Source organism: Glycine max, chromosome 13 (assembly GCF_000004515.6).
Source record: "Glycine max cultivar Williams 82 chromosome 13, Glycine_max_v4.0, whole genome shotgun sequence".
NCBI classification, from domain to species: domain Eukaryota; kingdom Viridiplantae; phylum Streptophyta; class Magnoliopsida; order Fabales; family Fabaceae; genus Glycine; species Glycine max.
The window spans coordinates 39,720,337-39,733,490 of record NC_038249.2 but is presented as its reverse complement, the minus strand read 5'-3'; the positions used below and the strand labels follow the sequence as shown (position 1 = coordinate 39,733,490).

At 35.3% G+C, this 13,154-nt stretch overlaps 2 protein-coding genes across 4 annotated transcripts; both read left to right on the top strand.

Moving 5' to 3' along the window:
* The first annotated feature begins 7,117 nt into the window (after positions 1-7,117).
* LOC100526919 (uncharacterized) lies at positions 7,118-9,414 on the top strand. Of its 2 annotated transcripts, NM_001249055.2 has the most exon segments (5): positions 7,134-7,288; positions 7,370-7,420; positions 7,516-7,575; positions 8,918-8,989; positions 9,091-9,414. In NM_001249055.2, coding segments are annotated over 5 exon segments (357 nt in total). In that variant the 5' UTR covers positions 7,134-7,152; the 3' UTR covers positions 9,129-9,414.
* Positions 9,415-11,309: 1,895 nt separating this feature from the next.
* Positions 11,310-12,921, top strand: LOC100306218 (uncharacterized). 2 transcript variants are annotated; one of them, NM_001248642.1, is made up of 3 exons: positions 11,850-12,314; positions 12,430-12,489; positions 12,595-12,824. In NM_001248642.1, the coding sequence occupies exons 1-3, from the start codon at positions 11,991-11,993 to the stop codon at positions 12,745-12,747; spliced, it is 537 nt and encodes a 178-aa protein (NP_001235571.1). In that variant the 5' UTR covers positions 11,850-11,990; the 3' UTR covers positions 12,748-12,824. The 2 variants fall into 2 exon arrangements, with proteins under 2 accessions (XP_006593347.1, NP_001235571.1); XM_006593284.4 differs by lacking the exon at positions 12,430-12,489 and having other exon boundaries at positions 11,310-12,314; positions 12,595-12,921.
* The last annotated feature ends 233 nt before the right edge of the window (positions 12,922-13,154 follow it).

The window sequence follows — 13,154 nt, the reverse complement described above, 5'->3', positions numbered from 1 at the left end:
ATGTTATTGAGTATTTAATAAAATATTAAGATAATTTTGTCGATTTACATATATTAATTAACAACATTAATAAAAAGAGACAAAAATAAGATATAAAAAAGAAATATCGAATGTAATTTTAAAAAAAATATAAAAATTCAAGTATAATAAAGATGTTAAAAAGATATTGACATTAACTAACGTTAGAATGGAATAAAAAAATATAAAAAAAGAAAGAAATATCGAATAAATTTAAAAAAAATACATGAGATATGAGTGCAATTTTAGTTGGAGTTACACATAAATGCGTAAGCTGATGACAGTCTACGAACGAACTTACGGAAACTTTGCATTTAAAAAAAAAACTTTATAATAAATATGTATATTAATTGTTATGATCTTTAACGTTATATATGTATACACTTCTTTTAATGCTCTTATTATTGCAATAGGTATTGTTGGTAGAAGGTTTGATTATGAAATTTAAGTTTTCTTTCTTCTGACTTGAAATTGGCAGGATGCATATGTTGCGTATCTAACTTAAAGAAAGATTCAATTGAGCAAGGGATTTCAGGCATTTCGTTTCCCTACAATAAATGAATTTGGTGCATATATAAAAAAACTTGAATAATTCTTTAATTAAATAAATCACCTACCAATATTTGGTATATGGCTCTTGGAGCAATTTTTTTTATGTTGAGTCAAAGATAATAGGTGTTTTTTAATTCACTGAATTAAAGAATAGTTTTGTTAATAATTTGTGATTATCACTGGTCTAAAGAATTTAACACATAAGAATTAATTATGAATTTTTGCATTATATAAATTATTGTCATTCAGTAAATGCATAGGTATTCAACCCTTTGTATTGCTACGGCAAATTTGGATACACATGTGGTGCTTGATATAAAATGTGATTAATAAATCTTATTCATAGGTTTGTTTTTTACAACAAATTTAAATAAGAAGGAAGGAAGTTTTCAGCAAACATTTCATCGACGATAAAAAAATATAATATGATGAGAATTTTTTACATTATTGCATAAATTTGGGTCAACATATTAAATTGACCCAAATTTTTTAAAAATAAAATACCAAAATATTTTTTTATTTTTTTTAAAATAAGATAAAACAATTAAAAGTAAAATTTAGTCCTTTAATATATTCAACATACTTTATGCTTGAAATTTGAAAGATTTTTAATATTTTTAATCAAGTTAACTATTTTAATTTGTTAGAAAACAAACTAAACTAATCATATGTTAGCTTTTAATATTTTAATAGGACCTCTAGTGTCGTGAGAGAAAATTAACTTTGCTCATAGAGACTCAAGAGTTTACTTTTTATCTTATGGCCATTATCTTATGACAATTACAATAGGAACCAAGACGATTGGTGACTTTTTTTTTATCAGTGGGAAAATTACAAAACAGAAGAATAAGAAAACTGAAAAAAAAAAAACAGTTATCTCCTGGAATAGGAGACACCCGAAGCATCCGTGAACAAAAGACTATTCAATTGAGGTGGAGACTGCTGCACAAACACCAGGGAGATGTTTGAAGATGCTCCACTTTTAGCAACAAATCAGCACATGATGAGTTCGCTTCTCTGTAGGCATGAATGAAGTTGAGCTTCCACGGCAAAGTTCTCAAATGTTGAATGTTCCTGATAATAATAGCATAACTGCAAGGATGGAGCTGAATATCAGGATTGGATAATGATAGATTGTGCTTCTATAACACTGCTAATTTTCTATTTCTACAGCTACTAGAATGTTACTGATAAAAAATTTCCTTGCTTTATTTCATTTCTCTATGGTATTTATAATGACCAATACCCTGTATAAGGGTGTTACTCGCCTCAACGAAGGGAACAGGAAAATAACGAAAAAGGAAAATGTCTACAACAATATTCAATTCGTTATAACGGACCGCGACAAGATAATAGCAAGGATAGTGCTTGTCTGATTCTGTTGCTACCATCAAACATAATCGTGGAGATAAGTAGGCACTCTTTTGGGCCTAATGTTGTTGTCTGCACCCCTTTGTGGTGTATTGCTACCAATACCCTCCTCTAGCAGACCAACCTTGTCCTCAAGGTTGTAAGTATCGCGCAGAGAATTTCAATCCTCCCAAGTTGTGTCTTCCAGAGCCATCCTGAGCCATTGAACGAGGACCTTATGAGTTGGGGGTTTACTGGAGTTGTCTAACTTCCACTCAAGGATTGAAAGTGGTTCTACCACTAGATGATTATCCGCTTGGGCAGGTGGTAGCAAGTACAATGTGGATGGGGGAATGCCCTGATATGGTTTCAATGACGAAACATGAAAGACAGGGTAAATTTTGGAGGTGGGCGACAACTGGAGTCGATACGCCACAGGTCTGATACGCTCCAGAATTAGGAATGAACCATAGTAGCGTTTGGAAAATTTCGTATATGATGATCGAATGGACACCTGGCGATATGGGCATAGACGAATGAACACCCAATCACCAGCTTTGGCAAGTTTGCGATGCAGGGAAGCATGGATATAAGTGCGAGTGGATAGTAATGAGTCCATTACCTCGACTGACGTTAAGCCTTGTAAATACTGAGGTAGCGACGAGGAGGTTTGTCGTAGGTTGCTTCAAAATGGGATATACCAGTGGCCGAATGAATAATGGTATTGTAAGACCATTCAGCTAGTGTCAAGTAGTTGAACCACTGTGATGGCTTATCATGTATGAAGGCACGAATGTATTGTTCGAGGGTGCGGTTGAAGACCTTTGTTTGGTCGTCGGTCTTCGGATGGTATGAGGTACTCATTCATAATTTGGTGCCACTGATGTGAAAAAGTTCTTTCCAGAATTGGCTGAGGAAAATTGGGTCACAATCGAACACGAGGCTACAGAGAAAATTGTGAAGTTTGCAGACAGTGTCAAGGAATAGCAATGTGACCCTGTGAGTTGAGTATTTTGGCGGCAAAGCTCCAAAGTGAGCACCTTCTGAGAATCTGTCAACAACGACAAGAATAAAAGAGAAGTAGTGCAATATTGGTAGTCCTGTGATCAAATCCAGAGCGAGGTCTTCTCAGATAGAGGATGGAATAGGAAGAGGTTGAAGCAGGCCAGCCGGTTTGTGGGTTTTGTACTTAACTTACTGGCCGGTAAGTGTTAGTCGTCATTTACGACTAACTTTTGTATAGAAAAGTTTTATTAAATATTTATCTTTTCCCCAATTTATGATTTTTTTGTAGGTTTGTACATATTTTCAGGTTTAGTTTAATTTTATTCAGTAGAAATGCCCAACATTGTGAATTTAATGTGTTTTAACTTCAATTTCAGGTAAAAAGGATGAAGATTATGAAGGCTTGCAGCTAGTGTCTCGCTAAGCGAGGCTTGTGCACTTAGCGAGGATCATGCGCTAAGCGAGGCATTCAGCCTGTTTAGCGAGTTGGGAGAATCTGCAGGAAAATCTGAGAAGCATCTGCACGCTCAGCGCATCATCAGCTCGCTCAGCGAGGTGTTTGTCTCTTCCCTCGCTAAGCGCGCCCAGCTCGCTGAGCGGATTTTCACTAACTCGCGCTAAGCGCGAAATTGGCGCTAAGCGAGCCTTCGAGGATAAAAAGCCCTTTTTAAGGCTGAAGTTGGAAAAATCAAAAGGGGGAGGTAAGAAGAGAGGCTAATTTAAAGCGTAAAGAGGAGAACAGAGGCGAAAAACAGAGCAAGAAAGCCAAAAACCTTAACTTTCAAGAGGATCATAGGTTTAGGAGTAATATTCTAGGTTCCTAGAGGTGGTGGAGACATCCCCACCACTGTGTAATATGTTATTTTCTTCTTCAACCCTCATCTTGTAGCTGAAAGGTGCTACCTTGTGATGGAAGGCTAAGTATCTATGTAGGGAAATTCTGCTGAAACTTGATGAAAATTCTTAACTATCTATTTAAAGTTGTTTTTATGTGTTCATTGCTTCTATCTGTACTTAATTATTGCATACTTTTGGTCTAATCACCTATTGGTGTATAAAGTTAGGATTTTTAGCATTGGAAAATGTATTAATCCTTAGAACTGGATAGAGCAGGGCTAGATAACTGCATTGCTAGACATAGAGCGTAGGGTTTTAGTTTTTGATATGTTGTTATCGTAATGTTGTTCGGTTAGGCTAAGTTCGATGAGACATCCGAGAATGAGGTTTAATTAGAATTAGTCCACTCACGCGAGGAATCGATGTTTGGTATTTTAGTCCTCAACATAGAATACAAAAATAATCTTAATTAGAGAAAAATCTTTTAATTACATCAAGCATTTAGTAGAAGGACCCAACGTTTTAATTATCTGTTTTCTCTCTCATTTTGATAAGCGTATTTGTAGTTATTTTAGATTTACAGCATATACATCTTTGATTTAATTCAAGTGAATAGGAAATTTAGTCCATGAGATTGTACCCATTTTACATATTAGTCCCTAACTTAATGTTAAATTTAAAATAGTCTCTATCTTTGCATAAGTGTTGCAAAATAATTATTCCATTAAATTTTAAAGTAATGCTGTTAGTGAGGTCAATTTTAGTGTCACGTGGACTATCCAACGTGGCACTAAAGGATGATGTGGCATGACACATGGACGTGCCTCCTAAAAGATGCCACGTCATTTTATGATAACAAAACGAGTAAATAGGCAAAGGATGACGTGGCATGACACATGGACGTGGCATGGCACATGGGGAGGTGAAGACACGATTTACATCGATGACCTAGAGTCCATGTATCACTGCATTGATAACATACCTTTGTCGCGGTGTACTGCTAATTCCTCTGATGATAGGCGTTCATCGGAACTAGTAATAGTGAGGGTCCTGTGGGAGGTGGCGTGGAAGACGAGGGAGAAGGAAAATTCATGGAATGTGAACCGCGGGTAGATCGACGACGGTCCTGCAGTTTGGCCAGTGCGACAGCTTGGGGCAATGATAGAGGTTTCATAGCTTGGACCTTTCGACGGAGTTCCGGAGTAAGGCCTGATATGAAGCAGCTCAGGCGAAAAAGGGGTGCAAGATCCACAGTACGATTGGCCTGGCGTTTGAAGTCTGTCAAATAGTCATTGATAGAGTCACGCAGTTGGAGCTTGAACAGGGCACCATGTGGATCATCACAATAAGAGGGAGTGGATCGGGATTCCAGTGCATGAAGCATCGTCAACCATGACGTCAGGAAGCCGTTGCGCGACATCCATTGGTACCAGCAAAGGGCTGGGCCCTCCATGTAAAATGATGCGACAATGAGTCGTTCGTTGTCGGGGACGCGTTGATACTCGAAGAATTATGAGATTCCAACTAAGTGGATCCTGCCCATCGAAACGAGGTACATCTAACTTCATATGCGAGCAGTAAGGTGGGGAAGGTTGTGGTGGTGGGGTTGGGGGTGAGTGCGGTGACAAAGGAATGGATAAAATGGCTATTCGTTTTATGAGGAAATCGATTTTATTGCTCATTTCAGATTGGGCTTGGGAAAGGGAAGTATGGCTTTGGGCGAGTGAGTTCTGGTCTTGAGTAAGGCGGTTGACGGCCTCCTCAAGACGTTCGGTGGTGGCCAAACAGGTATTATGTTCGGGCATGATGGATACGACAAAGCAGGTTAATGGCGCAAGGAACAGGGCACGTCAGACCAATGATAGCTTGTGCTTTTATAATACTACTAATTTTCTATTTCTACAGCTACTAGAACGTTACTAATAAAAAATTTCCTTGGTTTATTTCATTTCTCTATGGTATTTATAATGACCAATACACTGGATAAGGGCGTTACCGGCCTCAACGAAGGAAACAAGAAAATAACAAAAAAGGAAAATGTCCACAACAATATCCAATTCGTTATAACGGACTGCCGACAAGATAATAGCAAGAATAGTGCTTGTCTAATTCTGTTGCTACCATCAAACATAATCGTGGAGATAAGCAAGTAATTTATGCACTCTTTTGGGCCTGATGTTGTTGTTTGCACCTCTTTGTGGTATACTGCTATTAGATAACAACTTAAGAGTGACCTATGTGTGTGTCAGATTCGCAGACTATGTCTGGGAAACTAGCTTTCCAAGTAACTCGTAACCCATGATAAATCACATGAAGTTCGGCATTGTATTGGTAGTGTATCCGAAGGAGGCAATGACTTATGAGTTTATTAACATGACCCTAATTAACAAATTTATTTATTAAAGTTGTATTTATTAACTTTGATGGGGGGCCTTAAAACAAGCATGCTTTTTTTTTTTATTCGGCTTAAAACAAGCATGATATGTTTTCATTTGGTGGTTTCAAAAAATTTAAACCAGACGTATTTTACACCACAAATAAACTTTTAAAAGGATTATTTTACTTTTTTATATTATAATAAAAGAGTATTGTGTAACTTAATCGTTGACATCACCTGTTGAATTTATCTAAAGAACTTGAATTCCGTTTACATAAAATACATAAATGAAAATGGATAATAAATTTTAAAAGTGATTAAATTTTGACTAAATTAAAGATTAATCTCATAATTAATTGGATCAAAACATTTGTAAATACCTTGAGGTTTCACAAAAAGCTAAAAGCCTTAATCATTCTATGAGCTAAAATCTTTGATTTGAAGATATCTTAATATCGTCACGGTGAGAATATCTTAATCTTAAAACATGAATACCAAATTATTAACTGTGACAATATAGTATTTCCTCCTATTCATATTTATATTTTATAATGTATAATTTGTTACAATGACAATATGAAAATATAAAAAAAATGCTCACCTATGTTCAATTCCTAATCATACGTACGGAAAAAAAATGAATTTGTCTCCTCTAGTACAAAGAGATACACATTAGAAAATAATATACACTTATAATTCTTTATCAAAAAATCAAAAGTTAAATATTATAATAAAATCAAATACACATGTAGCAAATTCTTGAAATTAGTTAATCAAAAATTAATTTTCTAATTAATGTTTATTACTGTACTTTATCTATAAGGTTAACCCTCATTAGGATGGACTGGAAATAAAATTGTCCAAAGTCTTAAAAAGATAAAAAGAAAAGATCAATAAAAAAAATCAATTTGGACAATTTTGAAGGCCCAAAACATAACAGCCCAATCCATTCTACATATATAAAATATTAGAAGTTTTGTTCCCTTGGAAGGTTGAAACTTCTGAGAGGCACCATGGCGACACTGGATTCCGACGTGACCATGGTTCCGGCCGGCGAACCCTCCACCAGCGCCGGTCCTTCTTCGTCCACCAAGAAGCCGAAGCGATTCGAGATCAAGAAGTGGAATGCCGTTTCTCTCTGGGCTTGGGGTTCGTCTCTCTCTCCGCTTTCTACAAACCCTAATTTTCTTTTCTCTCTTTTAGTTTATTATTTTCTTTCTGTTATTGCAGATATTGTTGTGGATAATTGCGCTATTTGCCGCAACCATATCATGGATCTCTGTAAGCGTGTTAATTCAAGTTATTTTGTGTTTGTGTGAATTGTCATTGCTCCAAGAAAATGACCTAATTCGATTTGACTTTGGATGCTGCTATAGGTATTGAGTGCCAGGCCAACCAGGCTAGCGCCACTAGCGAGGAATGCACTGTAGCTTGGGGTACGCTCTAAAACCCTATAGTATTTTTCAGTATAAATGCTTCATTTTGTTGATTCCTATTGTTTTTATCTACTTGTTTTCCCCTGAATTAGTTGGTGATTTTGTTGTAGAAAAAATTTCACTGAATTACTGTCTTTTTAGTATTCGTTCATTGGTGATGAAAGTTATTTAGAGATTTTAGGATTATTTAAGTGAGTAATAAAAACATGTTTTGATCCTCTGCTATGCACGCTGTGTGCTGTGAGTGTGAGCGCTTGTTAGTTGTTACTCCTTCAGTGAGTTAAAGTGTGCAATTTGCTTGCCCTTAAGATATGATTTAAGCTTTTTACTCAGTTGGTCTTTCCTTGTTTTTATGTTTTTCAATTTTCTTACGGCAGATACTTTGCACGTCCTCTTTTTCTTTTTTTTATGTCCAACTTTTCAACTAATGCATAGTCAGCTTCTTATGTACCTACCAGAGCATATTATTTTTTCATCTTTTAGTGTTTTCCTTTTTATCTGGCTTCCTAATCTTCATGTTGCAGCCACCAGCTCAAATTCATGTGGTTGTGAAATTGTTTGATTGGACATCATTCTTATCGTAAAATGAACACCCTGCTCCATGTGTAAAGTTGAGTTTTGCACTCAAATGAGCTGCAAAATAGTCTGTGCTCGTAAGTAAAGCTCATTAGGAAATGAGTTGAGCACTTTTCCAGGGGAATGTGACCCTCTCTGGGTGCAAACAGTTTATGATTAGGAAATGAGTTGAGCACTTACCCACAGGCCACAGCCCAAGTAACTAATGTTAGTTGAAAAGTCTATAATACATATTCAAGTCTCATTATCACTTAATAGCTCCCTCAAGGCATATTTCAACTTTCAATCTGACCCTCCTCAGATCATCATGCAGAACAGGTGTTCATCCTCAGGCCTCACCATGAGTTATTGTGATGGCAACCTTTCATGGTAGGCCTTGGCACCGGTGAGGGAGTGGGAAATAGCAGGGAATAAGGGTGTGGTGAAGTTGCAAGAGAGACATAATGCATTTCACTTGGGTTTTGAATTGTCATAGGATAATCACATCTGGATAGTATTTTATTTATTTATATTTTATTCACAATATATATTGTCACCATTAATTTTTTCAAAATATGATCACATTTGCATATTGTATTGGATACTTGTACCTGTTCCCCGCACTGAGCAACATAGGGTAAAAATCCACACGAATGCATTTTAGGATTTTTTAAAAAGTGCATTGGTCCTTAAACATAGTTATGTATGCTTCTCTACTTTTACGTTTTGGCTTAGCAAGAGCACGATTACTCATATTGTTCCTTGCTCTGACTGATATCTTGTACAGGAGTTTGTAACCATGCTTTTCACTTCCATTGCATAAGCCGATGGCTCAAGACCCGTCAAGTATGTCCTCTAGGTATGTGGGTCAAGTTCCTTTTCTACCTCTTTCACTGTTTGGACTCAATGGATTCTTCAGTGTTCTCACTGGCTTAGTGTTTTGTTTCTTTGGTGGTACAGATAATAGCGAGTGGGAGTTTCAGAAATACGGTCACTAGAACTTTGATGCGGCTGAGCTACTTCCATCTTGGACATTTGGATTGTAGCATTTCTATCAACTTTATAGCTCTACATGTTGTCTTTGCTTGCCTATTGGAGTTTTATTCAAAAGAGTCACTTCTAAATGCTTTCGCATATAGTTACGCCCCCAGTTCCTAATTCGATCATATCCTTCTCTAACAATGTGGCAAAACGGTGGTGTTAATTCACTCAATGACAAGATTTATGGAATATTATAGCATGCAAATATTCACGAATAGCATATACAAACAATTCTGTCTTCCTAATATTCTTAACAAATATCCTAAAAAGTATTGAATGTGTTTTAATTGCTAACTAATACTACACAGAATCCTTCTAATTCATTTCGTACTTTGTATAAAGTAGTTCCGAAGAATTTTGAATTCTTTTATATTGATCATAGTATTAGTACGAATAAGTTTCTGTTTTCTGTCGGAGGTGATTATTAATTTTTGTTGGAGATTATGAGTGTACACAAAATGAATAATTTTTTAATATGATTTATTTTATACTTAATTAAATCTTAAATTATTTTATTAATGAACACAAGTCGCTGGCATTTTTGGCAATCATTGTTGGTGAAGAATTTTGAAATTATGACATTAGTCGGGTAATAGAAATCCTGTTAGTTTGTAATGCAGCATAATGGAAAATGCAAGCAGGAATGATAACCTAATGGTATAGGTAAAATATCCAATACACACCTAATATCAGCAAACGATATGAAATTCATTTTTTTATTTATTAAACTCACTGCTCTTCGTAGAAGTAATTTTACACGTCACGCTCTCATGAACTAATGCTATTAGATAAGCACAACGTTGTTGTTAAGCCGGATTGATCGACTGAATAATAGCAAAACTAAACACCGTATAAAACCGCTAATGGTGAGCCGTTACTGCGGTCCACATAAAACAAACTTCCCAATTCAACCAGGCAACCCATATCATATGGTCCCGATTTTTAATGTTTTCTCACTAATAAATTTGGACTTTGATATCAAACGGGTGTGGGAGAACCGAATGGGATTGAAAAAACCAGCACGAACACCTGTTAGCAAGCCTATGCAAAACTACGTACCAGACAATGCAAATTTCAATAACAACCATAAATGTGACCGGAAGAAAGTAATTAAAAGGAAAATGTCGTCGTGAAATATTTCTCTGTTTTTTGAAAGAAAATAAAAAGTTTGTAATTGTAAAGTGTGAGAGAGTAACTAAAAGTGTAAGGGATGAGGGCTTGGGTACAAAATAGATAGTGAATGATCACTAGCAATACAAATAAAATTAAAACAATTGAGCGATAAAGGACACGATTTAGCTATAGTATTTTAACTATGTGTGATATTTTTCTTTAAGTAAAATTAGAATTTCACCTTAATATGTTGGGCATTAAAATTTCATCAAGGAAATTTAACTCGGATGATTGAGTAAGATGTGTAAGTATTATAAATTCTCTATATTGCATTCAATTTTTATAGATAAAAAAAATGACATAATATTTATTGTGCAGTAAAAATTGTCATTTATAAGTCTTATTATGATTATAGAAGTAAAACTCTAATCTTGATTCAACAACATATAGAACTACTTTAAAAATAGCTCCTTAATCTTATTCTGATAAAAAAAAAAAAACATCAAAGTGTACATGAAGGAGCTAATCATCCCACTTTCTTTCTCACACACATAATCCTAATGGTTAGTACAGTTAAAAGTGAAAATTTACTGGGTAAACGACATCAATTCTTATTGCACTAGTTATGGAGGTAAAACTCAATTTTGATTAATTAGAAAAGTATGTAAGATGTTACACTTAATGGTTTTGTCGAGTTCACACAATTTATTCCAAGTTAGGAGTAAATTTTGGGCTCACTGGTCAGAGGCTTCAGCTGCTACGGACCTAAAATTGAATGTGAAAGAGTGTGTTTTTTGTCCAATTTTTATACTTGGTTTTCTCGTTGTCATTAAATGTATTGGGTTGAAAGATGAGTCCCTGATAAGGAAAATGGCCTCCAATTCCGAAAGCAAAATCTCCTTCCAAGGACAAAGGTCAACGCCCTTCTCGGTCTACATATTATTTATTTCGTTGCACGTTCTCTACTTGTCTCCCTTAATTTCTCTCTCTCTCTGTGCCCGTTGTTTTTCCGTTGTTATTGTTGCAGGCTCCCAGCAACAGTTATTTTAACTGCCTCATTGTGGTTGTGGTCCTGGTCTACCCCAAGATTCTGCATTATGGGTTCCCTTTTTCTCCATTATTTGACACTTAAATTTTTGGGTTATAGTTATAGAATAGAATAAATATTACATGCATGCACTATCATCACAGAAGTCTTTTACATTTTTATCCACCTACAAAATTATAATTGAGTTCTACACTTTCATTTCATTACAAATTATTATTTAAATTATTTTAAAAATAAACAAATATAATAAATTATGATTAGATGACTACCTTAAACTTTTTACATTTAAGCACAAAACCCTTTTTCTCATTATCTAATTCCTCCTAAAACCGATTCTCGAACACTTCTTTAGATGTTTATACTTGGAGAGAGATTAGATTAATTGGGACCATGATTATCTCATACCACTGTATAATTTCTGCGTAGGAGGAGAGAAAAGATAAAATGAAGGGAGGTGTTTGCTAATATTAAATATCCTAAAATCATGACTCATTATCATTCATTCCTCCCTATTTTTGTCTCTCTCTCATGGTGTAGGTGTGTAGCAGACATTTAGTATCCATACAAAATTATTCTAAACTCATAGTGTTATAAATCCCTCGAGAGAGAGGAAGTCTCTCAACCTCTGACAAACAAAACACACAAACACTCTTTCCTGATGGAGCATTCTCTGAATCCTTCTATGGGAAAAGCAGTGTCTGGCAGTGCCAATGAGGAAAGTGGCTGGACTTCTTACTTCGAAGAATTCTCTAAAGGCATGGAGCAGCAAAGTTACTGTTCCAATTTAGGTGGCTCCTCTTTGGTCTCAGATGCTGCTTCTTGTGCTGCATGGAAACTCTCACATCACAATCACCTTGTTTCCCACCCTTCTAATAATAATGTTGTCTCTAAGAAACTTCGTTTCAAGAAAACAAGAACCCAACAGATATCAGATGATGATCCTTTGGAGGACACTGCTAGCTCCCCAGTCAATAGTCCCAAGGTATGTGTAATAATATAAGTATATAACATATTATCTGCTTTTTCTTCTTTGCTTTTTCATCATTCATAATGAACTTTAATTTTTTGTGCCTTTCCCTTTTTCACAATATCTGCAGGTAGGAGTCTTGAAAGTTTCTAGCAAGATTGATAATCAACTAGATGGTTGTACTTCTAGGGTAACCCTGCTAAATTTATGAGTTTTCTTTTAATCAGAATGGAAGAAATAATTTTAAGTCCTTTTCTTAACCAAGTTATGTGGTTTATAATGGTGATTTGTGTAGGGTAAGGAGTTTAACTCAGAGCATCATCCGAAGCTGCAGGCTGATGAATGTGACATAAATTTTAATGGAAACAATATTGAGTGCAACACAAACTTGAAGAAAAAGGGTCTCTGCTTGGTTCCTTTGTCCATGTTGGTTAATTATTATGGGTGAATGGTGCTTTTGTCTATGGCCTTTAATTTCCTTGTCTTGTAACCTTCTCTTTGTATTCTTCTATGTAGCTTGACTATTCAGGTTAATTACGTTGCTGTATACCTATATAGCATGATCGATCAGTGACAGATAATCTGTATGACTGTATTATACCAATCATTGTTATCATAACATGAGTCCATAATTTATGTTTTGTTCATTTGTTCATGAAAAGAGAAACTTACATGCATCAGTTACATGATGTTGTGGCATTCTCAAAAAAAGAAAATGTGCTCAACAAGCTGCAAGCACAGTAAAAAAGATTAATTATATATGAAAGGAGACAAATGTAATGTTCGGAAACATGTGGATGACATTACTTTTAATTTTAAATTAATATAATAAATGCAAATTTCAACAGATTAATA